Raw genomic sequence first — 27338 nt, 5'->3', positions numbered from 1 at the left:
CCCAAAAACTTAAAGTACAGGTATCCCTATACTGGGCACTCTGGTGGGGAAAACAGGACAGTCGGTTCCCTGCTCTGGCTGCAGGTACTGTGTGGCCTCAGGAAAGTTATTACTTGGTTTCTTTTTCTTAAATCAGGTTTGGGGCAGGAGATTGTTTGGTAAATTGTTCGCACCTTGAGCAGTGATATTAAAAAAAAATAGTAACGTTAAAGGGGTAGGAAGGGACCTTAAAGACCATCTAGTCCCACCCCCCCTGCAACAGGCAGAGACACCTCCTACTGGATCAGAGCTGCATCCCAACTGGCCTTTAACATTTCCAGGGATGGGGCATCCAGAACTTCTCTGAGTAACCTGTTGCAGTATCATCTCACCACCCTCACAGTAAACAATTTCTTCCTAATATCTATACTAAATTTCCTCTCTTTCCATTTGACCCCTTTAGTCCTTCTAATACTGTGGGCTCTAGCCCAAGCATGGGCACATAAGGCCAATTTATAGCAATCCTTTAGAGACCAGCCTGAGCATAGGATCAGGCACATGGTGTCCCCAAAAGGCAGCTCTCCTCTGGATGCACATTTTCCCTTGTTTGGACCAAGACCAAACCCATGGACACAGGCCGGCAAGGTTCAGTGGCCAGCATGAGTCAGCTCGAGACATTGTGACCCATGCAAGCCTGGAAGGGGGGAACAAGGAAGGGGGCCAAGTCCCTGCTTTCTTCTCCTGGGATCAACTGCCTCAGCTCCCCTTCCCTTCCCGGTGGGTCTCTGCCATCACTGGGCAGGGCAGGCTCAAACAATCACAGACTTGTTAGGGTTGGAAGGGACCGCCGGAGATTTTCGAGTCCGACCCCATGGCAAGGCAGGGTCACCTCGAGCAGGTGACACAAGAACACATCCAGGTGGGTTTTCAATGTCTCCAGACAGCAAAAATCCAGGACCTCCTCAGTCAGCCTGTTCCAGTGCTCTGCTCAACGTAAAGGTCTTCCTCACACCGAGATGGAACTTCTTATGCTTTCAGTTACAGACACTGCTCCTCGCTGTCTCACAGGGCACCACTGAAAAAAGTCTGGCACCATCCTCTTGGCACCTGCCTTTGAGATATTTGCACGCATAAGCGAGGTCCCCTCTGTCTTCTCGGGCGCCATTTCGGCAGGCCCGGGCCCGCTCCCGTCGCTTCCCGGGCCGGGCGGCGGCAGAGGGCGCTGGCCGGGGCGGCGGGAGGAGGCCGCCAGCCGCAGCCTTATCAGCGCGCCGCAGGCCGGGCCGGGCCCGCGCGGTCGCGGGTTCCCTGCCGCCGGCCCATGGGCGGCGGCGGCGGCTCGGAGGCGCCTCCTCCTCCTCCTCCCGCCGCAGACCCGCGCGGCGGGGACCTGCGACCGCAGCAGCAGCTCGGGTGCCGCGCCGGCCGCATGGCGGGCTACGCGCCGCGCCTGCCCTGGCTGCTGCCGCTGCTGTGCCGGGCGGCGCCGCCCCCCTGGGCTCGGGCGGCCGCCGGGCTCCGTGCCCCGCCGCTCCCGCCCGGCAGGTGCGGGGCGCACCCCGCGCCGCCTCTGCTGCTGCTGCCGCCGCTGCCGCCGAGATCCCCGTCCTACCGCCGCCGCCTCCTCCCCGCCGCAGCGGCAGCGGCGGGCGGCGCCCCGCGCTCCCTGAGCAGCGCGGCGGGCACGGAGCCGCCGCGGGGGGCTGCGGGCGCTCCGCCGCGCTTCGAGGCTCGCAGGCTGCTGGCCCTGGCGCACCCCGAGCGCCGGAGACTGACAGGTACCGGGGCCGCCCCGGGGCTTTGCCCGAGCGGGAGGGGGCGGCGGGCGCCCCGCCCGGCGGGGCTGCCGGGGCCGGGGTGCGCGGCCGGGCTGCGCCCCCGGAGCGGACGCCGCCGGGGCGAAGGAGAAGGTCGTGCTTCCCTGGAGAACCGGCCCTGCTGGCAGCATCCCAGCACAGCGCGGAGTCTTGGAGCGAGCCTTTCATACGTGTGAAAAGCTAAAAACATACATTCTGTCCCCTCTTCTCACTTTGCCATCTCTTAATCTGTTGGTTTTTGAAGGGAAGGCAAAAGTTTTGGAAGTTAAAAGAACTCGGTTCCGTTTGTTTAATGCCTCTGTGCATGTTCAGTGCTGGCCTCACAACCTCCCTGCGATAAAATTGGGCACAAGACTACATGAAATTAAGTAAAAAGGGGAACCTGATGAGTTTAATTTTTAAAAATAATTTGGAATTCTCTCCCTCAAGGAATTTTACTTAAAACTTTTGTAAGGTGTTTTGATGTTTTAGTAAGATATCTAGTGCCTGTGCAGTGAAACCAAAACACTGTGGCTGTATAAATTACACCCTTAACACTGATATTTTCAGCATAGTATAAATGAACTTTTCCTGACATTTCTTCTCATGGGTTAAAATGATAATAATAGCTGTTGGTAAGAAAACAATGTCAAATTATTATATGTTTTGGGTTTTTTAAGGTATCTCTGTTGGCAGACAGTATGTGCACTGTCTCATGAGTGAGAGGCCTGTAGTCCTCTGTAAAAATATAGGTAGTTCCCGTGGACTGAGTAAATGGTGTTTGAGAGTTGAGGTAGTTAGACATATAAAGAGGTGGTTTGTGGAATAAAAAATACTTTGCACAAAATTTTATTCACACTGGATATTTACAGAGTTTCATTACATGTTGGTACTATGGTCCAACATAATTTGGATCCAAATGAATGTTTATAGATTTTGGGCTACCTGCTGGTTTTACAATGAAGTTTTAAAAGCCTGTGGTTTTCCCATTTAAATTTAATCAAGTAAATAAATCAGTTATTTTAAGGCTGGCTTTTAGGACCCTAGGCTTCTGAATAACTGAAAATTTAATTCAGTTCACTTTCCTGGGCACTCACTCCCAGCTTGTTTATCACAGGCAGGGTTACGGTATGCTTGTTTGTAATTATGTTTTGAAATAGAGAAAAGTATCCTTAGTCTGTGCAGTCTGCTGATGGTTTTATCTAAGTAATCAGCTAGCCCAGTTGCTAAAAACATGCAGTTTTGTCTTTTAAGATAACAAAATGGCTTGAATTAAAGTTTAAAAAAACCCTAACACAACAAGTTGATCATATCAAGTCATGATGATGGAAAAAATATGGAAATGTAATGACTGCTTTTCAGTGTTTGGTTGGTCTTCATTCTGGGGGAGGAGTGAATTTATGTAGCATTCTTCTTTACTGACACTCTGCTTAAGGGAAAATTTGTAGTTAAGTTGTAATTAGGTGGAGAGATGGAAAAGCTAACAGGAAAAATTATTCTGGTCATTATAGAGTGCAGGGATAACAAATATGGCTAAAGTGCATTATAGGTGGTTGGGCAATTGCAGGTACCCAATGTTAAAATAGTTGCATTTTGTTCCTGTTGCAGCTCTGTGCAGAGAAACTAGTCCTTAAAAACCTAGTATGTCTGGGTTTGCTCCATTCAAAAAAAGGAAGGTTAACAGTTTCACTATATGAAGCAATGAACCAAGGGTAAAACCTTTAATTTCCTCTTCGAGTCCATATAGCTGTTAAGCAAATGCCGCGAGATCTCTTCAGAGGTGTTGAGATCTCTCCAGGTGCTGTTCAGTGCTGCAGGAAGGTCGAGTTCTTCCAGGTTTTCTGTATTGTATAGAAGAGGCAGCTGGTAACCTAGGGCTGTAGCAGTACCAGTGTGGAGGGCTGTGTGCCTTTGCTGGCACCCCACATGGCAGGAGTCAGGATGCTCTGCCTGCTCCTTGCGGCTGTGAGCTGAAATTCACAGTCTCAGAAGGTGAGGTGGTTGCCATGAGGACAGTGGAAGAGACTGGGAGCACAGGAGGATTTATGAGGAAGTTGAGCAAGCCTAGCTTCGCCCGTCTTGGTGCGCTGGGGAAGTGGCGTCAGCTGATGAGGTGCAGGTCCAGAGGTGAAGGTGACCTGCTCCCCTTGTGATTGGCAGCAGAGGAGAAGGTCCCATCTTGCTCTGTGCAGGGCCTCTTCACCATCCAATGGCTCAGGAAGAAACGGTGTGCTCTGGCCCAGACTTCCCATGTGCAGGCACACAGCACCTCTTGCAGCAGGAGCTTCTTACCCTCTGGAGGCTCCTAGGAATGAAAATAAATGTATCAAATGTCATAATGTCCAAAAAAAAGTATCTGCGTAATATGTTCCATGTCCAGTTACTTCTGCAGTGGGGTAGAGCTATGAATGTATTTTAAATGGGACATGTGTGTTAAATTTTGTTGTTTGCAATTAAAAGTGGTAAAAAAAAAAAGCCCAAATACTATGGTGGGAATTCGCTCTGTTTTGTGTAGTGATTAGGAGTTTGTAAATCCCGTAATACCTCCCAGGTTTAACAAAGGAGAGAAGTAGTTGTAGGAATTCCTTGGCTGATCTGGTGTAGTCAGGTAAGGTAAACCTGCATCTTCGGTTCAGTTCAGTTCCTGGGGAAGAGGACAGGGCCATTGTTGGAATTATTAAATCCTGCTCTGTGTGTGTGAGACCACAAAAATGCTTTTTCAAAATGATTCCTTTTATATCTTCCTGCCTCCTTGTTTCTCCCCGTGAGAATCTGTCTGTTGCACTTTATCCAAACCACACTGGAAGGAAACAATAGTTGTATTGAATTGTAAAATAAGCACAAGGAACTCTGAGATTTTTTTAATCCCATAGCAAAGTGTGCGCTTTCTCTCTATCAAACTTTATGTGCACTGAGTAAGAAGTCTTGTTTTGTACACAGGTCTTCTTTAGAGGTATCCAAGAAATGCCTCTAAAGAAGGCATTAATATCTCAGATATTTTATTTGGTAATTTTTGGCAAGTTTGTAATAGCTGCTTTCCTACAGATTAAAATTTCAATTAAGTTAGGAGAGCACTGCTTTATTCATAATCGGATTTTATTTTACTTTAAAATTACACCAGGTGATGCACTTTGATTTTTTTGGAAGGCAATTTGTGGTTTTAAAATCGTGATTCCTATATGTATATATATGTAGAGGTAACTTGCTGAGTGTTTTCTCATGTGCAGTGCACCAATAAAATATAGGCTACATGCTTTTTGTTGCCTCTCCCCCTAGTTTTTCTTCTGATTTTGTCAATGTTTGGTATGAAATTCACAAAAGGTCCAAGCAGCCTTGCACCTTTATCACAGAAAGTTTGTTTTTCTGTGTAATTGGTTGTTTATTTTAAACTGGGGGTGAGCTGTTAGCGAAGCTACTTAAGTAAGATATTGCAGAAACAGTAGCTGCTTATCGCTGTGATCAGTTAGGTGCTTAGACCTTAATTTCCTTGGGAATGTTGTTGCTGCATTATTTGTGTGAACTGTGGATATAGAAGGAGTAATAGCTAGGTTGGTCTGACATAAAGACTGTCTTCTATACAGGGTAAATGTGAACAAGTTAAATGCTTTACTGTTAAATGCATGATAAAAAAAGAAGCCATACTCTCTCCTGCAAACCTAGAGTTATTCTGTTACTTTCTAGCATTTTGCGAGCTGTATTTTTTTTTTCTGAGCACAGTAACACCGTTGTTCTTAACAATGTAAGGAGTATGGTTCTAAAAAGTTCTTGCATAATAATAGATGCAGTGCAGATGCCATATGTGAATTTACTTTAACAGAAAGAAAACCACACCACTCATACCTAACCCAGAACTATACAGAACATCATTAAGTGCTCACAATATACTCTGGAAGAAGATTTTTGTCTTGTAATAAATATTTGCAGAGCTGACTCTTTGCAGGTTTGATACCTTTGCAGGGTTGATACCCAAAAATATTGTGGTACAGGATCCACCAAAAGGAAATGAACTTTATTTGACCAACAAATATAAAATTTACCAGTGCATCTTTCTCCCGTAAAAGAACAATTGAAGAGCCAAATCGTCCTGAATGCACATTATAATGTGGTAGGTTTTATTCAGCACTCCAAATGCCCTTGTGGAAGGCCAGTCAGTGTTCAGCTTAAAAATTGCCCACATACTAAGTAAAACTGCACAGACAACTGATAAAGGATAGACATTCATTGTTACTGGTAGAAAGATATTCCTCACAAATGCAAAGATTGTTTCTGAGCCACCAGCCCTCCATATTTAAATGAAACCAGGACAGTAGCTAAAAGATTTCAGGAAGTAATACTCATAGCTTATGGAATAGTAAAATCTAACTCCTGTGACCTGTTGCTGGGTTACTGTGCCCTGCCAGATCTCATCAATACCTCATTTTTCTGTCTTTCATCCCTGAATGGCTTGGATGATCTTAATTCATCTGTGGTAAAATCCTCATGTATTTGTCTTCAAAACAGCCCCTCACCAAACAGGCTTGCAAGTATTTTCTCTTCATACACTTCCAGATACTATAGTGGATGAGAAGGGTGCTCTGGTAAAAGCCAGCAAAATTAGAAACATTCACTGTCTTGGTGTTGTTTTTGTGTGTAGAAAATTAATTTATGATTCTTTGGAGTCAGTCTATGTTCTGAAGAGAGGTTTCTGATAGTTCTGCCTAGTTATTGCTTATAAATATTGTGGTTTATCAGTTGGCAACCTCATCCTCTTAGGAAGTTGCAGGTTTGCTGTCAAGAAGCAAGTCATGTTGGCCTTAACAGAGAGTATGTTCATCTTAATAGTGATAAAGGCATCACTTTGTGTAGCAATCTGGATTTCTGTGCAAGTAGACAAGCAAAATGTTTGCCTAATGTTTCCAAGAGGGTTGCTCAGCTGCTGCTGCAGCCAGCTTTCTTTGTCATTGCTCCTGTTGCCACTTTGAAGTCCTGGTTTTATAAGTTCCACTGATCTGCCTTACATTTTGTTTACTGTCATGTCAGAGCCTACCAAAAAATTACTTTAAAAAATAGAAGGGTGTGTTGTGGGTCTTTGTTTGATGTCATTTTCTGGGTAACAGAATAAGCCATGTGAAACTAATACTATAGAGTTTACTCTGACCTTTTTTTCTATCAGCAACAGCCTTCAGTGTCACTGGCTTGTCTTCATATCTGGTTGCTGAACACATTGAACTCCTCCCTTCAGCCAGTTATCAGCATGACAGCTCCTTTGAAGGAGGCCATACAATAAGTGTTCGCTGGTTCCTATTTTTTCAACTAGTCAACATTTCAAAAGAAACAAAAAAGAGCAGCCACTTGGCAGCTATGCTATTTTCTACTTGGTCTGCTGGCATAATCAATGTGAGAGTTTCAGTTAGGGAACCTTATTGTACGTGTGATTTGTGGTTAAATTAATAAAGACATGTATGTTGCTTAGTTCAATAGTTTTCAGTTTGCTTTAGATAGTAGTATTTGCTTTTCATTCAACAGTTAAGGCTGTTGGAAGTAATTACAGTGAAACCCGTGCTAGTTTGAATGAAGAAGACCTGAAGATAAATTCAAGCCACTAGGCAGAAATATGTGAGGGGTTTAGCTATACAGTCCTCTTCCTTCTGTGAATATTTATATCTGCAGTTCATATGTACTGTTCCATCCATAACTGAGAAATTGTCTGGACTCATGCAGACTGAGCTGGCATGCAGTACTGTGCTTATAATCAATGCTTTTGTCCATCTCCAGCTGCCTTGGAGACCAACCAGCTTTTCCTGACAGGAAATAACCTGGGTTTTATTGGATTTTTCCCTGCTGCTTCACAGCTTGAATCACCATTGCTGCCAGGCTGTTAATAAGGCCATTCATTTTTAGCTAATAAGTAATACCCTTATGAGATGTGCCTATGGCATAGATCAATAATTTTTCACCAGAAAGTTTTTCACTTTCTCCTCTGGTTTCTTATAGTTTCTATAGCTTCAAATTAAAGATCCAAATCCTGTATCTTTCACACACTTGCTGCCTGGACTGTAACACAAGGGAAAGCTTGCAAATAAATCTTGGCTAAGAGGGACAGGCTGCAGCTATGCATTTTTTGTACTCTAAATTCTTCCTTATAAATACACAGCTCTATTTACAGCTCAAGAACAAACTGAAACAAAGCTTTCCATGTGTGTGAAGGTGGTAAGAGGCATCAAACCACCTGTGTCAGGTGTTAGAAATCCTGCTTACAGCAGTGTGCAACAGGGAGGCTGGCTGCTGTCTTCATCACAGAAGTGATACAAGAAGCTCAGTAGAATGGATCTAAACTTCAGGACTTTTTCAGCACAGTATATTTTTTGTCTTCAGAGACATTATTTGCTAGTAGTTTTGCAGCAATCCTATGAATGGTTGCTGTAAGTGTGTAGTTCTTGGAAAATGATGCTATATAAATGTCATTGTTTGTTGTGGTTTTCATATCAAGTTTGTTCAGTTTTCAATTAAGATGTGGTTTTTTCTAGCTCTCAGTCTTCCAAGCTTGGCTTGACTTTTTAAAATTAAACTTTGTTCTTGGCTCAAGAAATTTCTTTGCAGATTTAAGTTCAACAGGCTAAGTTGTGGTCCAGTGTAATTTTCAGACTTTGTGATACACCTTCAAAAAGCTATATAGTCTGTTCCATGACTGATCCTGCACCTGGGATTCAAGAGCTCTGCTCATCAGCAAATGTACTTCTAATCAAGACTTATGCTATTTTCCTTTTAGACCAATAGTAAAGAGTAAAACTAAATGACTTTATAAATGTTTATAAAATTTAAAATTAAATCCTCAAGTTTATCAGTTAAGAGGAAATCAAATTTGGGGGATATGTTGGTTTCTGCTTTGTTTGGGTTTTTTTCCCCAATAAAATTGCATAGTTCTCAGATCAGATCTTTACTTCAGACCATTGTTAGCTCAAAAACAGACACCTGGAAGCTTCCATACAGTGACAAGCATGAATAATAAAACCCAAACCAAACAGGAGTTGAAGGATTGTGTGTAAGAATTAGGTAACTGTCAATGTTCTCTAAGGGTGACACCTGTGAAAAGTTAACCTTTTTGGATGGTTCTGTTGAAGATTAGACAAGAGAAGCGATTCCAGGACTGTGATTGTATACAGAGGCTTTTCAGAGTCTTAAAATATGCCTTGCCTAAGTTAATTTATACAGTAGTTTAAAATACCCCTTTCACTGGGTGTCAAAACTGCTGATTATTTCAATTGGCACTTGCAAGCTTAATAGAAATTTCAAATGAAAAATCATTTCATTTGTACTATTAACAATCTTGTAACTTCAGAATAACTTTCCTTTTTCTTGTTGATTTGCAGCTGCTGTTGGCTTTCTGGCAGTTTCCAGTGTCATTACCATGTCAGCTCCTTTCTTTATGGGGAAAGTTATCGACATTATTTATACAAATCCCAGTGAGGATTTCACGGACAGCCTGACCAGCCTGTGTGCCTTGCTGAGTGGAATCTTTTTATGTGGTGCTGCTGCTAATGCTACACGTGTCTACCTCATGCAGACTGCAGGTAAAAACAGAAGCAAAAGTGGTACTGAGAGTCATCTTGTTTCTTGCAGTCAGAGTATGTAATGATCTTAAACAAATTTTTGGCCATGGTCAAGAGATGATTTTGGAGTCAGTACCTTTTTTTAACCAGAGCAAAGGTAAACTAATAGTGCAAAGATATGTATGTTGGAATGATTGCTCATTTTTATGAGCAATATTTTATTTTATCTTTAAGATCTCATCTAACACTTCTTACCAGACTCTATTCCCTGTAACATGCCTTGTTCAGTGCTGTGCAGTCCTGTTATATTGTTATATTGTTGCTGTCTATGTAAAGTCTCTTGTGTCATGCTTGACTGACTTATGCTTTTGACAGGACAAAGAATTGTGAAACGTTTGAGAGCAACCATGTTCTCCTCTATTGTGAAGCAAGAAACGGCTTTCTTTGACAAGACCAGAACAGGAGAGCTGATAAATCGCTTATCTTCAGATACAGCCCTTTTGGGCCGCTCAGTGACTGAAAACCTTTCTGATGGGCTCAGGGCAGGAGCACAAGCATCTGTGGGGGTTGGAATGATGGTATGGTGGTCTCTTACTTGCTTGACACTACTTGTAGTTTCGCATTTGTTTCAGTTCTATTAGGTGAGTGTGAGTCCGACCAGTAACAATTGTGTGCTCTTGGGTTTGAGTGTATTTCACTGGTTATCTACAACAGATGCAGAGATTATTGCAGTAGGTGATGTGCCTGTAGCCAGCCACTTGATGTTTACTCACAAGCAATATTTGGAGGATGATGGATTGATATTAGCTACTGTTTCTACCCAAAGTTATCAAGCGAAATGTGGTAGGCAAATTGCTGAATTCCATTCTTACTGAAGATACTGAAATCAGTGATAACATTGCCATGGTTGCAGGTAAAATACGGTGTAATGGGCCTGATAGGAAGTCATTTAAGTTGGTTGATTCTGGTTAAGCAAAGGCAGCACCGCATATCTAATTAATGCCACAGATTTTCACAAGTTTTATTCCTTCTGCTTTAATCTGTCAGTAAAGAATATGTTTCTGTAGGAGCCTTGTTAATGGAGGCTTCCATTGAGGGTTATTTTGTGGCCTTAATTTTTTTATGCTTATGCATTGGTATGGTAATATCTGCTGTCTGCGTGGAGTTAAAAACAGACAGCAAATAGTCTCCTCATAAAAATAAGCATCCAATATTGTCATTAGAAAGTGTTGAGAGTTTCCACTATGAAACTTTAAAGCTTTAATATTTAGTCACTGATAAGAATTGCTGATAAGAATGACTTTCTGTGCTGTCTTACAAAAGGACTCCAAGTCTTTATCTTAACAAAGATAAAATGAAATAACTTTATATAATGCATCCTGCTCCAAAATACTGCCATGACATGGTTGTAAGAGGAGTACTATAAAAGTTTGCCAAGGAAAGGAAGAAGATATTATTATTAAATAATTATAAAGCCTATCAATTATGTTGATTTTGAATCTTTCTGGGGATTTTTGTTTTCAATAGAGAAAGAAAGCTGAAATTAAAACTCGTTAGATCTAAAGTCAGTAAATCTTATGAAGAGAACCTCTTTAGGTTCATTAGAAGCAATGATCATTACAAGTGATAAGTTTTGCAGCAATAAATTAAATACCGTGTTCCACCCATTCGTGGGTGCTAGGGAGTAATGGTGACTCCATCTGTTTGTTCCTCAGTTACCCAGAAGTACTGTATGATATTTCTCTACTCAGAGCTTCTGTATTACACCATCTATGTAATAGTTGTGAAAGCACTTTAGAAACTGTGTAATAGCTTATGTCTTTCAGCATCCCCAAGAGATTTCCTGGTAGGCCTGTTTAGTGGCAGGTTAAGGTGCTTGACTAAGACCACACAGAGAACCAGTGAGAAAGCTAGAAATTAAATCCAGATGGCTTTGTCTATAGTCCTTTGTTCTAACTTCCCAAATGCTGTGAAAGAATGGATATTTTGCCTGGAAAAAAATTAAAACATGATAAATGAAAGCATGGCAGCACTAAATCCCTACTAGTTTTAGAAATGTAGCAAGCGAAATTGCACTTCAGCACTCCAGGGATTATTTTTAATCTGAATGCTAAACTCTGACAATACCTTTTTCTTCTAGTTCTTTGTTTCCCCTAGCCTTGCTGCATTTGTTCTGAGTGTTGTGCCACCCTTGGCTGTCCTAGCTGTGATTTATGGCAGATACTTGCGAAAGCTTACTAAAGTTACTCAAGATTCTCTTGCAGAAGCAACACAGGTAACCTTTCCAGTTAACTTTAAAATTGCTCTAATGCATTGAAGTTAGTATCTCAAAAGTTACAGATCTGAAGACAGTTGTACTGTTAGTTCTGACACTGTGGTTTAGCACCTGAGTAGTATGACAGGTAAATGTCAGCAACACTTATTCACAGATCTCAAAAACAACCATGCTTCCTTTGTACGTAGCAATATAACACAGAGATACTAGGCCTTGAGAATTTGGAAATGTAAGAAATTACAAGGAGCTTAGACTTCAGCTTTGTGAGAGGAAAAAAAAAAGATCAGCCTATGAAGTCCTGTGGAAGTTGGTACCTGGACTTGGAAACTACTTGGATGATGGTTTTGAGCTTGAAGCTATCTGAAGCACACTAGATGAATGCTTCCTTTGCTAGCAGTTCCATCTCTGAAGTGCATCCCTGATGCTTGATCTTCCTGTCAGCTCTTAAATGTTTATGGGGCCTGTTTCTTAAACATTTTCCTCAAAGGCTTAGCATGGGGAAACATTATTATAAAGCATGGAAATATAATTAGGAAAGCTGTAGTTAAAATAGTCACAGTTGCCAGCTGTTATAAACTTGGGATGTCCTTTGTAGAACTGCCTAAAAGGAACATTAGCCCTCTTCCGTTTGTCTTCTTCAGACTGTGTTGGTGGGAAGCTTGTGCCTTTGTAAACCAGGTGTGGGACTTCAAATGAACAAGCAATTGTTGTGTTCCATTCAAATTTTCAGGTTGAATGAGAGATGAAAGAAGGAAAATTATTTTTTGTATTATACTTTTACTTACAAAAGGGGAACTTGTTTTTTCTAAGACCATCACAATGTCCATTAACAACTTAGTGTAAGTGGATACAATTGAGGTATTTTAGAATTAATACTTTGCTGTTTAGAAGTTAAAATACTAAGTTGAAATGAGACATTCCTAGTTGGGCTAAATTAATTCCCAGCATTGCTTTGATCAAATGAGTGGAATTGTTTTAGGAAATAACTGCAGGCTTTTTTGCATGACTTAGTATGGAACAGATATTCTTTATTTTTTCCCTTCCCACATTGTTATTACATATTGTGAATAGTAACTTCCCTATGGGTGTTGTTCACACCAAATTTTTTAACCCTACTTTTATATTTTTCTGTCTCTGCTAGCACTTAAGAAAATCTTGAGGGTTGTTTTTAAAACTGCCTGGGCATGCAGTTTGCTTTTAACTTAGTAGAATTTAAAAAATGGGGTTTGGAGTGGGGAGAGGAAGGCATGAGAAATTTTCCAGTGCTATCCAAAGATACGTAGATTAGTGAAATGATATTGGTTTAACTTTCAGGTGATATGTAATGCGAGCATTTCAAATTGTGTGTCTCTGTGGATCTGTTTTGTGCTTTGCTTCAATGCAGTTAGCTGAAGAGCGTATTGGAAACATCAGAACAGTTCGAGCTTTTGGGCAAGAAATGGCTGAAATGGAGAAGTATACAAATAAAGTTGATTATGTGCTACAGCTGGCTAGAAAAGAGGCACTAGCTCGGGCAGGCTTCTTTGGAGCTGTAAGTATATTTCATGAAAGTAAGCCAACCATGTTATGCAAAGTGTCAATTATTTTAAATTTCCCTATGATACTTAAAAATCTGCAAGTAAATGATTGAGAATAAATTGAATGTATAAAACTGTGGGAAGACTGGGCTTAAATCAGCCTAAACTGCTGTGAAACTGCATTTCAAGATAAAACAGTATGATAAAGTCACTATAAGCCTCAATTTCTGCACCACACCCCATAGCAGGGGACTACTTATCTGAGGCCACACCTTCTATTCAAGGAATGAAACCAGTGGAGACCTTCCCCTACCCTTAGCATTCAGAGGTTTGGCTCCCCAGTGAGAGGAGCATCAATCATAGGAAGGTGGGGAGTGCACAGGTAGGGGAGGAAGGCTTGGATTTTTCCATAACTGTTTGTGTAATTGAATTCTAAAACTGGAACATAACTGCAGACTATCAATTCTTCCTTGGTAATGATGGTTGAGAATAATGTTTAGTGTTCCTTTCCACCATGGGGGAAAAAAAAAAGCCAAAAAAGAGCTGCTTGCTTTTTGAACACTTGTTGGATAGCACAGTGCCGTGGATGTCTGTCTGGCTGTTGGCTGCTTTACATTAGAATTGTTGAATTTACCTCAATCCTCCAAAAGTCTAGATACCTATAGTGTGAGAGTTCTTTTCATTACAAGGAAAGTTCTGAAACAGCATTTTAGAGGATGAAATTTAAGATGTATGTGACAAAATCTGCCTTTTCCTTTTTCCTTAGACTGGCCTTTCTGGAAACTTAATTGTCCTCTCAGTGTTATACAAAGGAGGATTACTAATGGGCAGTGCCTACATGACAGTTGGTGAACTCTCCTCTTTCCTAATGTATGCTTTCTGGGTTGGCATAAGCATTGGAGGTATGGAATGGGAAATTAGATTTTCTTCATGTAAAGGCATTATAGTCATTATAGCGGTGGGAGGGAAGTAGCTCTTAAAAAAGTCTTCCAAAGGAACTTCTCAAGAAATGATTTTTTTTTCTGAAGAGTTAATGAAAATAATAATCTGTAACTTAATATAAGCCTTCTTTTTCCCCAAAAGAAAGGTCGGGTTTTTTGTCAATTTGTGCATGTGACAGTATATATTACTTTAATTTTCTTAAGGTCTAAATTAAGATACTTGCTGTATTGTGTAAAGCAATAAAATATTTGGGTCTATGTTAAGCATACTCTATTTAGAAAGGCATGTAACATTTAGCTGTAATTCAGTATAGAGTGTCCTCAACTGGAAGAGTAAACAAAGGGCCAGCAGAATACTGCACTCAGTGCTAACCTTCTGGTTTTCCTTACTCACTGACTCCTCCTGGAAGCCCACACTCTGTAATCTACTGGCCCAGCAACAAGCTGTTCATCTTTTTGTCAGAGCTGTCTTCTTGGCTGCATACAGGCAAAAATGATGATAAGTTGCTCAGAAGCTCTACAATTCACTGGAAGCATTCTTTAAAATGAGCATGTTCATTCTGATAGACTAGGAGGGCAATGCAGCTTTTTCTTTTTTAAGACCAGGTCTGATATCACAGGGAGCACAAAGATCTGTTTGAGGGCAAAATTTAACAAACGTGCTTCCTTGTATATCAAATTCCAGTGGCATCCATTCCAACTACCAGCCCCCTTTCTTCTCTGCTTAAATCATTGAAGTTTGGTCAATGGAGAGATACCTGACACTTTGAAAACATGGGGCAAGCTAATATTAAATAAATGAAGACTAGAAGCACTGCTAAAAATATCATTGAATTAGCTTTCATTTGCTATAAAAACATACTTTTAAATTCTAGGTCAGATTATTGTAGAATGTAGTTCTGCACAGAGCTCATTTTCATGGGGACTCTGAAGCAGAGGTGTCTTGCCACAAGAGGCCTGCCTTCCTAGATGCCTACAAGGCATATAAATCTTCCAAGGGCTAAGTCTGCTCTGTATATGTCATCAATGCATATAGGAGTCGATGCAACAACTGTGAAGTTCACTGCATAATCTGTGACTTTGCCCTTCTTTGTTGTAAGTTTGCTGTGTTTTCTTCCAAACACAGAACATGGGTTATGAAAAATAAACATGTTTTCTAATTTGTGTTTGCTGTCCATATTATATAATGTTTTGTTTATGAGTGGTTGTGGATTTGCAAACCTCAGTGTTTGAGTTCAAAGTTGCTCTGTGAAGCTTATGCCTTCCCCTGCCATGCCCTGCTCTAGGATGTGATTCTGTGGCTCTTTTTTCCAAGCAGGCAGCTTCTCACCATGGCTCTAGTGTTGCAAACTTTCAGATAGTCCTCAGCAGCAGCATGATGAAACATCCTGCCTACACTTACAGACTTGAGACCTTAAGCTGAGCTTCTTGCTCTGCAAAAGTAAACCAGTAAATCCATTATATATATGTATTTAGATTTACATATTTTTATTTGCACCTTCATTTTTCTGCCGTCCTGAAATAATTCTTAAGCACTTTCCAGGAATTCAAAGGTCATGAAATCGTTGTATTTCTTTTGAAAGGCACACAAAAATTTAAGAAATTGGACATCTTATATCTATGTACTACTCCATTTTTAGTTCTGTTTTTGTTTCTGTGTTTATGTCAGCTGGAAAGCCCTTCAACCAAGCTACTTTCAAGATGATTCACAGATCTGCTAAGAGCTGGGACCCAGAAATATGTGCAGGCTTCGTTCTTTGCTTTTGCTTTCTCCAGTACTGTTTGAAGTATTCTGGCATGGGAGACACATTTCTTTCCATTGTCCACTCTCCACCCACCTTCTCAAGCACCACTTCAGCCCTGGGTTTTGTGCCCTCTCTCTGCTGTAGCTGACTCAGCCAGGCTACCCTGTGTTAGTGTAAACCTATCTGACAAAGAAGAGCATTCAGAATGCTCTATTCTACTGAATGGTCTGGGAATATAGCTGGTTGAATGCAAAGCCATTTTCCTAAAGTTGGATGCTGTTCTTCCTGACAGGTGAATGGGAAAGGCTGTAGTGTATACACATAAGCCAGAGTGTATTAACATTTTCTTTTCTTTGGAGTGATTTCTTTTACAGATAAAAAGAAGAATGGTGAATAAGGGTTATTGGCAGCTCTCAAATGAGACTAGATAGGATTTAACACTTTTAACAGTTTGTTGGAATAAAAATGCTCTACACATCTGATCCTTCGATGCTGCTGCTGAAAAGTATAATGCTATTTTTATCTCTTCTATGTCTTCCATTGCATATGGATGCATAATACTGTTCTGCTTTCTGTTTAGGTCTAAGTTCCTTTTATTCTGAGCTTATGAAAGGACTAGGTGCTGGTGGACGTCTTTGGGAACTTATTGAAAGGAAGCCCCAACTTCCATTTAATGGTAGGTTCTTGGTTTGTTACTGTTTAAAGGTTGATTTTGTCTTACAGGTCAGCAATACTTTAGAAAGGTGTGTGTAACACTTAAAGGTAGTACTGACTTAGATAATTTTCAAAGAAACTAAATATAGTCATAATCATCCTTCTGATTTTACCTAAGTACGAAACAGATGCTGAAAAATTTCTTTAAAAAAATTTTAGAGGCCAAAAGGTTAGCTTAATTAATTACTTTTGGTTTAATTATTTTTTATTTATTTAATTCAGAATATGATTTTGAATCATATTACTTTCTAGTTTATGTGACTGAGGACATGGTCATTTCTAGCTTTTTGGAATTTGTTGATGTCATCACTACTTCCTCTTGATTCAGCTTTAGAGCGAAAAGAGTGGAAAGAAGAAAAAGGAGAGGAGGGAGGAGCTCTTTGAGATGGCTGTATCTCATATTTCCACTGAATAGTTTACCATGCTCATCTCTAATGGCTCAGAAATGATCAGAGAAGCTTTCAAAACCAGGTGGTTTTCATTAAGAGTATTGCAAGCTTAAACATTTCATACTGATCCAGTGAAAATCAGCCCATAGTAAGACATGTTGATATGAGTCCTAACTTGCAAACACACAATTTGAGGCCTTTCAGCAGCGCATACTAAACTGAGTTTTTGATCTGCCAGAGGAATCAGGGACTGAGGCATGACTGGGGAATAAAAGTGAAGGGTAGGGCTGATAGGGGGACTTCTGCTTCTTGGAATAGTATGGATGTGTAGCTACAGCAGGTGTTGCTTTTGGAGTGATTTGCACATTTCTCCTTGCAGTAATACTACCCACATTTCTTCTTTATTTGAGCAGGCAAGATTTGATTTTTGTAGAAATCTGGTTGTTGTTGATGACAGCAGATACCTTGGGAACAAAGAATAATGTCTTTTTTCTTGTGTCTAGAATCCAAACAAGAGACAAGTACATAGCTTTTAGATATTATTAGTGATGTATAGAGGAAGGACTTGTGGTAGCAGACTTCCTGTATTGCAGTAGATTCAGTGTTTCAGGCCATGGATAGACTCTGCAATAACTACAACTGAGCCTTAAGATAAGTGATTACTTGCTGCCGTGGTAATAAGGATTATGCTGCTAACACAGGATTTAGCAAAACACATTTCTCTTCTGAAAAGGAGGTTTACAGGCTATTGTGGAAACATTATAGTGTGTATGTCCATTGGTTAAAGTCAAGGAAGGAATCTGGAATTGCATGCTTTTGCCTTCTCCATTCCAATGCTACTGTCATTAAACTGAAAGCCTAGAGAAGAAATGGAAACCTGGAAAGAAAGAGCAGAAATAGTGAAATCTTGATTGCTACTGATGGGTGTCTTTGTTTCCTATCCACAGTTACTGTTTAACCAAACACTGGCATGTACTACCCCATGCTATGGCTGGTTGGGAGTTACTTGTGTGCTGCACCTGAAAAGAATTAAGGGTTTGAACTGTGCTTCTCCAGCACAAACAAACATGACTCGGGTATTGCTCTAGTACTGCCAGTTTTTACAAAGTTGGTGGGAACTTCATCTTTTGGAAATGCAGCCCCACTTGTCCAATTAATTTGCTTTGTATGGATATGTGTCACTGGGTTTTAACAGGGCTTGAAGAAATTTTGTTTCTTTGTCTTAACAATTTATCAGCTTTTTCTAATAATGATATTAAGAAACTTGTTTAAGTCAAATGCTGTGTTCCAGAAAGAATCTGGTTTTATTTAACTTTGGTAGTTTTTAATTCATGGTGGTTTCATTGATGGAAAATTTCACAAAGTGGAATTTTCATTTCAGTGAGCTGTTGCCCAAGAGTTAGACCTCTGATTGGTATTTGAATTTATTAAATATTCTTTCCACTGAAGGGAGAATATAAAACTAAAAATTGTCTGTTAGTGCAGCAAACGTAGCAGCAGCTTTATTCCAGTGACAGGAACTGCTCTTGTTCAGAGGGGGGTGCTTCAGGTGACTTTTGTGGCTCGGTGAAAGGGCAATAAATGATTTGCAATGTTTATCTTTTTGTGTTCTGTGGCAACGGGACTTTGGCCTTCACCAATGCCTTTTTATTTCATGGCTCCTAATTGACAAAGCTTTTGTAAATTTTGTAAATTGTTTACAGTATGTTCACTAATTCAGATAATTCTATGAGAAGTGATTGTTGTTAGTCGTTAGGTATTAGCAAGATGCAAATTCTCCCTCTTGCTGGAGGTAGCCTACAGGTTCCATGCTGGTGAGCAACCTGAAATTGCATTCAGGAATGGTTGGTATACCACACTGATTCACTCATGGCTGAAATATAACCACTGTGGTCCTGAAGTGTGGCTTGCAGTTATCCATAGATTGCATGTGGAGATAGATACTTCTATTGAGTGTCTGTAAAGCAAGGGCTTTACGAGGGCTGAGCTAATTTTTGTTTCTGTTCACGTTTCTGTATTTTATTCTTTGTTATATAGAGGGAATCACATTAGACAAAGACGTATTCAGAGGTGCTTTGGAATTCAAAGATGTTGAGTTTGCATATCCAACACGTCCAGAAGTATCCATTTTCAAAGATTTCAGCCTTTCCATTCCAGCTGGCTCTGTTATGGCTCTCGTTGGCCCAAGTGGTACAGGGAAATCAACAATTGTATCCCTTCTGCTGCGGCTGTATGATCCTATCTCAGGTATGGTTTGTGTATAGCTCTCATTTGGAGCAGTTCATGCCTTGCATCTCAGATAAACCTTATAAACAGCTAGGGTTCCTGTGCTTGAGCTCCATGTCTCCTTCTGGGGTGTATGGTTACCTCGTGGTGGTGCCTGCATAGCTTTGCATTTCTGACCCACCGGTAGAGTGTGTGATTCCCCAGGGGTTGTCATTCTCAGCTGTTCCTTCAGACTCTTTCAGTACGTGTCAAACACACTTGACTTCACTGTTTCCTAACTTAAGGTACTATCACCGTTGATGGCTTTGATATCCGTCAGTTAAATCCACTGTGGTTCAGGACAAAGATTGGAACAGTAAGTCAGGTAAGGAAAAAAAAGAAATCCAAGTGGATGAAATTTTGTGATCAACTAGCTTTTCCTCACTTTCCTTTTTTTTAAAAAGACATAATCTTGCTTCTCCATGAAATCCCTCCATCTCACCATAACTGCTGTTGTGCATGCTTTGTTCTAAAAATAAGTATTTAGAGCCAGTTCCAGTATTCTATAGTCTGTTTTTACATAATCACAGAGATCCAAAATGTTAGTATAGAAGAAAAGTGTGCAGGTGGAGACTGGAAGGTAAATTGCTGTAAATTGTGTAGGTATGACCAACCTAATGCTTGCTATAATTTGTTGAAGAAAGTAACAAAAATCTTAACACTTAATTACCTTTTCTATTGATGAAAGTCACACAATCATATTTTACACAACCATTTAAAAAACTGACCTTCTGTGCTCTGAATAGTTTCCAGGAAACCATAATCTCCATTAGGAAAGCATGAAAATACAGCACAGGTAGCACTTACTTACTTTTATAGTAAGTATCACCTTCCTAGCAACCTCCAGACTCTGGAAGTCAATGGTGTCTTAAAAATAAGCTATTTTATCAATTAAAATGTTCATTCCCTCGTCTCCCCAGATACTTCACAGTGCAATTAACTGTTAGGCTGATGTTCTGGTTAAAAGAATAAGAGTAACTGAGTATTTGTTGCATTTCAAAACACTTTCCTTATGTAACAATGCCACCAAAAGCTTTTCTGCAAAAATTATTTTCTTGTTGGCACATTAGCATTTTTCTTTTTGAAATAATCTGTTCAATTTAAATTACCAGTAGGAGGTCAATACTGGTATTCAAAGAACATGACTCTACTTTTTAAACAGAGCTCACTTACCTTGTTTCAGACATTTTCCCATTGTACATCACTTGTCCTATCACAGTTCTCTGTTGCAAGCTTGAATACAAATTAAATGCACATAATGCCATAAAATCTGTGTAGAGATTAAGAAAAGAATCATCATTGTTGCAAATCACAGAACATTTTGCATTGGAAGGGACCTTTAAATGTCGTCTAATCCAATCCCCCTGCATTGAGGAGGCACAACTAGATGTGGTTGATCAGAGCCCCATGCTTGAATGAGCCTGACTTGGAATGTTTCCAAGGATGGAGCATCCACTACCTCTCTGGAAAACCTCTTCCAGTGTTTCACCACCTGCATTGTAAAAAAGTCTTTCTTATATCTAATCTAAACCAGCTCTGCTTTAGTTTAAAGCCATCACCCCTTGTCCCATGACAACAGGCCCTGCTAAAAAGTGTTTCCATTTTTCTTAGAGCCCCCACTTTAAGTCCTGTAACACAACCATCAGGTCCCTCTGGTGCCTTTTCTTCTCCAGGCTGAACAGCCCCATCTCTCTCAGCCTCCCCTCACAGGATAGGTGCTCCATCCCCTCCATTGTGATGATATGAGGCAAAATACAAAGGAAGGGCTTTTGATGTTTGAATGTATAGCTCTTCCTAAACTTTTCCTAAAATATTAGGAATTGATAGGTATGTTTTCTCAGTTAAAAAAGCAACTTAATTTTTAATTGGTTTTCACTGTCCACATTGGTATTAGGGGAGGAGGTTTTTTATTAGTCTTTTATTCAATTAACTCTAGCTTATGTATTATTTTATGGATATTGTATGTGGAGTCTTGTAAGTGGGATTTATGTTATCTGACATACTAGATAACACATGCACACAATTACAGATCTACCATACCAGTTATGTGTTTGCATTTGTCAGGAACCAATTCTCTTCTCCTGTTCTATTGCTGAAAACATTGCCTATGGTGCAGAGGATCCTTCTACTGTGACTGCAGAGGAGATTCAGAAAGTTGCTGAAATAGCAAATGCTGCTAATTTTATCAGAGATTTTCCAAAAGGGTTTGACACTGTAGTTGGAGAAAAAGGAGTTTTGCTTTCAGGTACGTCTTTATGTTGTTTATTTTAAAAATCTTGGTGCTATTGAGTGATGTAAAAATTCCGTCATTTTTTGTTACTATTTTTTTCTCCAAGCTGTGGCCTGCCATAAGTATTAAGAGAATCCACCCTTCATTCCCCACTAAAGCACATGGACCTAATTCTGCTCAGCCCCGGCATTCAGTTAAAATTACCTGACACCTGTTTTCCTGTTTCAATTTACTGATTATTTTTCCCCAGGTGGACAGAAGCAGCGAATTGCAATTGCTCGAGCTCTGCTCAAGGTAAGCCAGCACCCAAATAACTATTTAATTACTTCTTGGGGGGAAGCAGGAAGGATTAACAAGGATGAGGTATTTCAATGGGAGAGGCAGGAAAATATTTTGAAAAGGGAAAACTGCATCTTTTATGTTAATGAAGGGCTGAGTGACTTAATTAATGACAACTTACTTAATGTCAGTGCTTCTCCCTATATTTTAGCCATGTTTTTTGAAAGACTGATGTTAAATCATTGTAAAATGGCCCATTTCCATAAGACGAGGTCAAGGATGAAGGAAGACTTTAAGAATGTGATGCTATTAAACACATATATGACATGACTCTCTTCAGATCTCTATCATTCATGGGTTAATTTTTCTGGGTTGCAGTTTACTAGGACTTCAGATGCCTTGTCTTAGCTTTGAGGGGAGGTGGCCTGGATTTGGACCAAGGTGATATTTCAGGCAGAATGTAGTGTCATGTTTTTCTTTGAAGATTGGTGTGGGCCTAGCTTCAGGGCAGGCTCTGTGCTGCACAAATTTAAGGGGGCTTCTGAGGATCAGAACAACAGACAGTTTGGTTCATGGACAGCCACAGGGGCTTGCAAGGAGGCAGTTTGGTGCTGATGCTCAGCTGGAAGTTTTGATCCTTGCTGAACACGGTTTACATTCATGTTAAACCACACAGGTATCTGTAGCATCCTGGCATGCCCAGTTCTGCTAGATTAATAGGAATTTCATTACACCTGTTCTCTTTTACCACTAATGCTGAAAAGCTGATTGTATTTCAAGCCATGCATCTTATACAGTTCATGGGATTGAAGATTTAATGTTGTGGAAGTAAAAAGGTTATAAAAAATAAATGAGTAGTTGATATACTGGGATATTTGGGGGTGTAGTGAAGTCCTGTCTGTCCCAGATAAAGAGTAAAGCTTTTCCTCTCAACTTTTTCAAGGAAGTTTGGTTATTTTCTGTAATTCAGTAGTGAATTCTTCTAAGGGATTTGAGTGCTGGCAATTTTATTTTTTTTATAATCTAAGTGGGAGAAGTTCTTAAATGCTAGTTGTATGTGTTTTACCTGTGAGTGAAATACTGCTTGTTGGTAGGGCTTCGTTACTTTCAGTTACTAAGACAGTTTTATATAGCAGACTGATTGCAAGCAGAGGGTAGCTGAGCCTCTGTGAAAGAGCCACATAACAATGTAGAACTTTTGACCACAGTGCTGCCAAGAATGCCTTAAAAATCATCTCCCCCCTTTAGTTTGTATCTTTCAAATGGTTGTCCAGGAATAGTATTCTGCTGTTTGAGTTTGGAAAATTTGAAAATGGAGGAGTATTGGTTCCGTTTTGTCCTCTTAGCATTTAGATTTCTTAGAAGTAATACTTTGAATGACACTTTTGATGAAGTAGGTACTCTTACTTGGAGTTTTAAGCTATATGAATCCTCTTCTCTATTGACATAAATATTCAGATCTTGTTTAATTGTTATTATAACCAATTTTACTTTCTTTTTCAGAATCCTAAAATTCTTCTGTTAGATGAAGCAACAAGGTAAGAAGAAGAAACTTAGAAATTATGTACCTGTAAAACTCAGATTTGAGAATTTTCTTTTCTTTTCTTTTCTTTTCTTTTCTTTTCTTTTCTTTTCTTTTCTTTTCTTTTCTTTTCTTTTCTTTTCTTTTCTTTTCTTTTCTTTTCTTTTCTTTTCTTTTCTTTTCTTTTCTTTTCTTTTCTTTTCTTTTCTTTTCTTTTCTTTTCTTTTCTTTTCTTTTCTCGTTATACATTATCTAGCCCCTTATTGCTCTCTAGTCACAAAAAAGAATGTGCCTTCTAGAATGTGTGACTTGTTTAGGAAACCTATAATAAAAGGTGTTTATGCAAAGCAGAAAGGATAGCTGGTACATTGTGATTTTTCATGGAGTTACATTGATAATATATAACATGATTTTGAAACATCTGCTTAAGGCTTTTTGGGATCTTTAGTTTAAACTTAGATCCTCGTGTAAAAGAAATAGGATTATTGTGCAGTGTAACTGATTTTTTTTCCACCTACTTACTTTGGTGTTATTTCTCAATGCTTATTCTTGCATATGAGAATATGTCATGCCTGTAACTTGGAAGTGAGCACTGAGCATGTTCATTAAACTTTCCTGCAGTTCCAGTGGTTCATCTTCACCACAAATAGAGAGGGTTGGCAGTTTTGGCAAAATAAGCCTCATGCATACAAAACCAACCTGCCTTACAATAACAAATCTCCTCCTCTCTCCCATCCCCACCCCATTTGTTGCTAGTGCTTTGGATGCTGAAAATGAGTATCTGGTGCAAGAAGCTCTGGACCGGCTGATGGAAGGGAGGACAGTCCTAATCATTGCTCACCGTCTGTCTACTATTCAAAATGCTGATTTCGTTGCAGTCCTTGGCCAGGGTAAAATTCTGGAATGTGGGAAACATGAGGAACTACTTGCAAATCCAAATGGACTTTTCAGGAAACTAATGCAGAAACAAGCTTTTCTTCAGAATAATGATACTTTTGCATTGGATTTACAGTCCAGAGAAAAGGATGTATTAAAAGAAAATGTATGAGACAATGTATGAATAATTACAAACATCAAAGACTATAACTTATGTTTCAGTTATGTAAAGTAAATGTTATATTTTTCCAAAATGTACAAAATATTCTTTTGAAACTTAAATGTGTTTAAACTTTTTATTGAAAGCTTTTTAATAACTATTGTAACTTTTAAAAATATCTGTCACACTGAGATAATTTCAGGGTATAGATTTTTCTGCTTGTGTTATTTTGAGGCTGTCTAGAATCTTGTTTCCTGTAATGCACTATATGAAGATGTGTTCCATTCTCAAGTAAGTTCAGTATTTTAAAGGTAATTAAATGACAATCTTATCATTTTCATATCATTGTCTCTCTCATTCCCAGGAACTTTCATGTTTTGTGCTTGTCATTAGTCTTAAAATGCTGGAATTCAAAAATGCATGACACTAACACACTCTGAAAGTTCTGTCTGACTTCCACTACACAGTCCTTCCAGTTACGGTTTGTTCTGAAATGTGATTATGTGTTCTGAACTTGACTATGATCTCCATCTACAGTTCCTGTAGAGAATTACATATTAAAACACATTTTAGAGAGTAAGAAAGCACAAGTTGGAGGAAAGTTCTTTAATAAAACAAACAACCCAATGGAATAAAAGGCAACCAAACAAAAAAACTGACTTTACAAAAGGACAAAAGAAGTGTATTACTATATGAAGTCACATAGGAAAATCGAAAATTTGCATGTGTTTTCTTCCCTTTTCTATTTTCCCATTTCTTTAGTTTCACTTCCTTTCTAAGATGACATCCAAAACAACATGACCTCCCACGTATGTTTTTGTCCTTTTTAAAGGCATATGTAAGTTTTGTATTGTTAATTAAAATTTCAGTGATAGAAATCATGAGTTTTGCCTAACTACTCTATTAGAAACAACCAGTAAACAACCTTCTCAAGGACAACTAGTAAAATAGCAGCATTACCTTAATTTGAATAACTGCAGGGGGATATGTTTGGTAGCGAAGAGTTTGCCTCATGTTTCTGATTGAAGAGTCTCTTTCAATAGAATCTCTGGAGATGCAAAACCCCACAAGGAGATTTTACTAGAAGCTAGAAACTTCAGGTCACATTAAAACTCATCCATGCTAGGAAAACTTGTGGCTGGAAGACCTTATTGGCAATAGCTGAAATACCTAGTGCTGGGCAAGCTTAAAATGTTAGTGCCATTAATGGCACCTTGTGGAATATAGTGAAAGTATTAGAGAATAAAAATAAAATTACATCCAGATGTGATTGTATCTTCAGATAAAATTTTCCTAGAAGCATATGTTGTACTAAAGATATGCAAAAACTGTGACCCAATGTTTCATTTCAATGTTGACTATTAGTTAATGTATTTAGAGGGGTTTGCATCTTTAATCCTCACTCGTGTAATTTCTCCTTACGTGAGATCCAACGAGCCCCTTTATCCCTGTATTTACACGGGTTACAGGAATTACTTGCAGCTGAACTGAATGAGTGTTTCATGTCTTGTGTTCATTAGTTGTCCTGGCAGGTATTGCAGCTGAACAGAGAAGTGGAAAAGCTACACAAAAGCTCTAGTCCACCAAAAGGCAAATGTTTGTCATAGCAGGTACATTGGTTAGCAGACTTTATTTGAGTTAGAACCATCAAAAAACTCCTTGGGATATTTATGGGACAGTCAAGAACTGGTTAAGTCTCTAACTGGTATGAGTACAAATTACTTCTGTGTAGAAAATGAGATTTGAATGTTAAATTCTCTCCTGAAGATGGAGCTCTTACAGGGCTGGGACAGCCAAAGGAAGCCAACTAATTCCCTGAGGAAGTGTAGCTGCATATAGATAGGGTTCAATCAGCAAAACATAACTGCTCATGCTGCATCGCTTAAAATATTTTAGGAATGAGCTGTGAAGAGGAGCTTTCAGTTTTTCAAATAATTTGAATGTCACCAATCATCAATGTTGGGAAATGTGAATGTCATCTTGAATTTTCTTTCAGATTTTTCTGTATTTGCTTATTTGTGTGTGCATTTCCTAGTTTGTTTTTCTTGATGAAGTGACAGTAATCTAATGATTTAGCATCATATGTATAATTAAGGCTATATAGAAAGATACTATATTAATTTGGCAATATAGTGATACTCCACTAAATTTTAGTATTTTGCTTTTTGCATAAAATCAAAGCCAAAGGAGCTTATTTGAATGAAAAAGACAAAGCACTGACACTGACAGGTGCCTCATACTTCAGTCCTGCCAGATGAACCATCTCAAATTTATCTCATCTGCATTTGGGTTCAGTCATAGGGGACCACAATCTACATAGAAAGCCTAACAGCCCTGAATCTATCATCAAAGAACACAGTTTGAAAAATTATGCGATTTTTAAAATATTCTATTTTTAGCTAATTTTATCTGAACTGACTTGCTTTGTTGTTAATATACACTCAACTTCTTCCCCGAGAGGGTGGTACATAATTTCTGAGCTTTTCCATGCCAAGTGATGCCACTGAGCATTTAGTTCCCCTTGAAGGCTAAAATCTATTTTTATACCATAGAATAGCTGTAGTGCCTGGTTGATATTTACCATGGATGTGAAATGTACCAAGGTCTGCAAGGAATATGGTTTTGTATATTTATTTATTTAATTAATTAGAAATTTGGGGACAAACACAGGTATACACAGGCTATTTTAAAGATAAATGCGTCCTGAAAAAAGGGTCTTTGAACAGCTGCTACTGAAAAATGCGTCTTTCCAAATGGTCTTTGAACAGCTGCTTTTTGATCACATCCAGCTGGTTAGTGCCAGCTAATCGCAGGAACTCAGCAAGGAATGGTACCCAAAGGGAAAGGAAGACACCGAAGGACGGAGCACAGCTTCAGGAAGATCTGAGCGAGAGGACCGTGTCTCAGTTTGGCGCTGAGCGCCGGCGGCGTTGAGGAGCAGCCCAGGTCGCCATTCACCCCCTCAGGGCCAGGCCGGGTGCCCTGCGCCAGCGGCCGCCGCGGGGTTGCCACCGCTCCCCGGCAGGGGCCGCGCCGCGCTCGGATCCTGTTCGGCTGCACCCGGTCTCACTCGGCTCCTCCCGGCTCCGCCCAGCTCCTCCCGGTCTCACTCTGCTCCGCT

General features: G+C 39.7%; 1 protein-coding gene across 1 annotated transcript; it reads left to right on the top strand.

Moving 5' to 3' along the window:
- The first annotated feature begins 1328 nt into the window (after nucleotides 1-1328).
- On the top strand, nucleotides 1329-24557 carry ABCB10 (ATP binding cassette subfamily B member 10). Its single transcript, XM_064706989.1, has 13 exons — nucleotides 1329-1757; nucleotides 9125-9325; nucleotides 9680-9882; nucleotides 11445-11579; nucleotides 12964-13110; nucleotides 13863-13998; nucleotides 16363-16458; nucleotides 18923-19132; nucleotides 19396-19475; nucleotides 21215-21395; nucleotides 21631-21674; nucleotides 23163-23197; nucleotides 23938-24557. Exons 1-13 carry the CDS (start codon nucleotides 1409-1411, stop codon nucleotides 24227-24229), a joined length of 2109 nt encoding a protein of 702 aa, XP_064563059.1. The 5' UTR covers nucleotides 1329-1408; the 3' UTR covers nucleotides 24230-24557.
- The last annotated feature ends 2781 nt before the right edge of the window (nucleotides 24558-27338 follow it).

The sequence above is a fragment of the Zonotrichia leucophrys genome, chromosome 3, assembly GCF_028769735.1.
Source record: "Zonotrichia leucophrys gambelii isolate GWCS_2022_RI chromosome 3, RI_Zleu_2.0, whole genome shotgun sequence".
Lineage (NCBI taxonomy): Eukaryota > Metazoa > Chordata > Aves > Passeriformes > Passerellidae > Zonotrichia > Zonotrichia leucophrys.
This window is presented reverse-complemented; position numbering and strand designations above follow the sequence as displayed.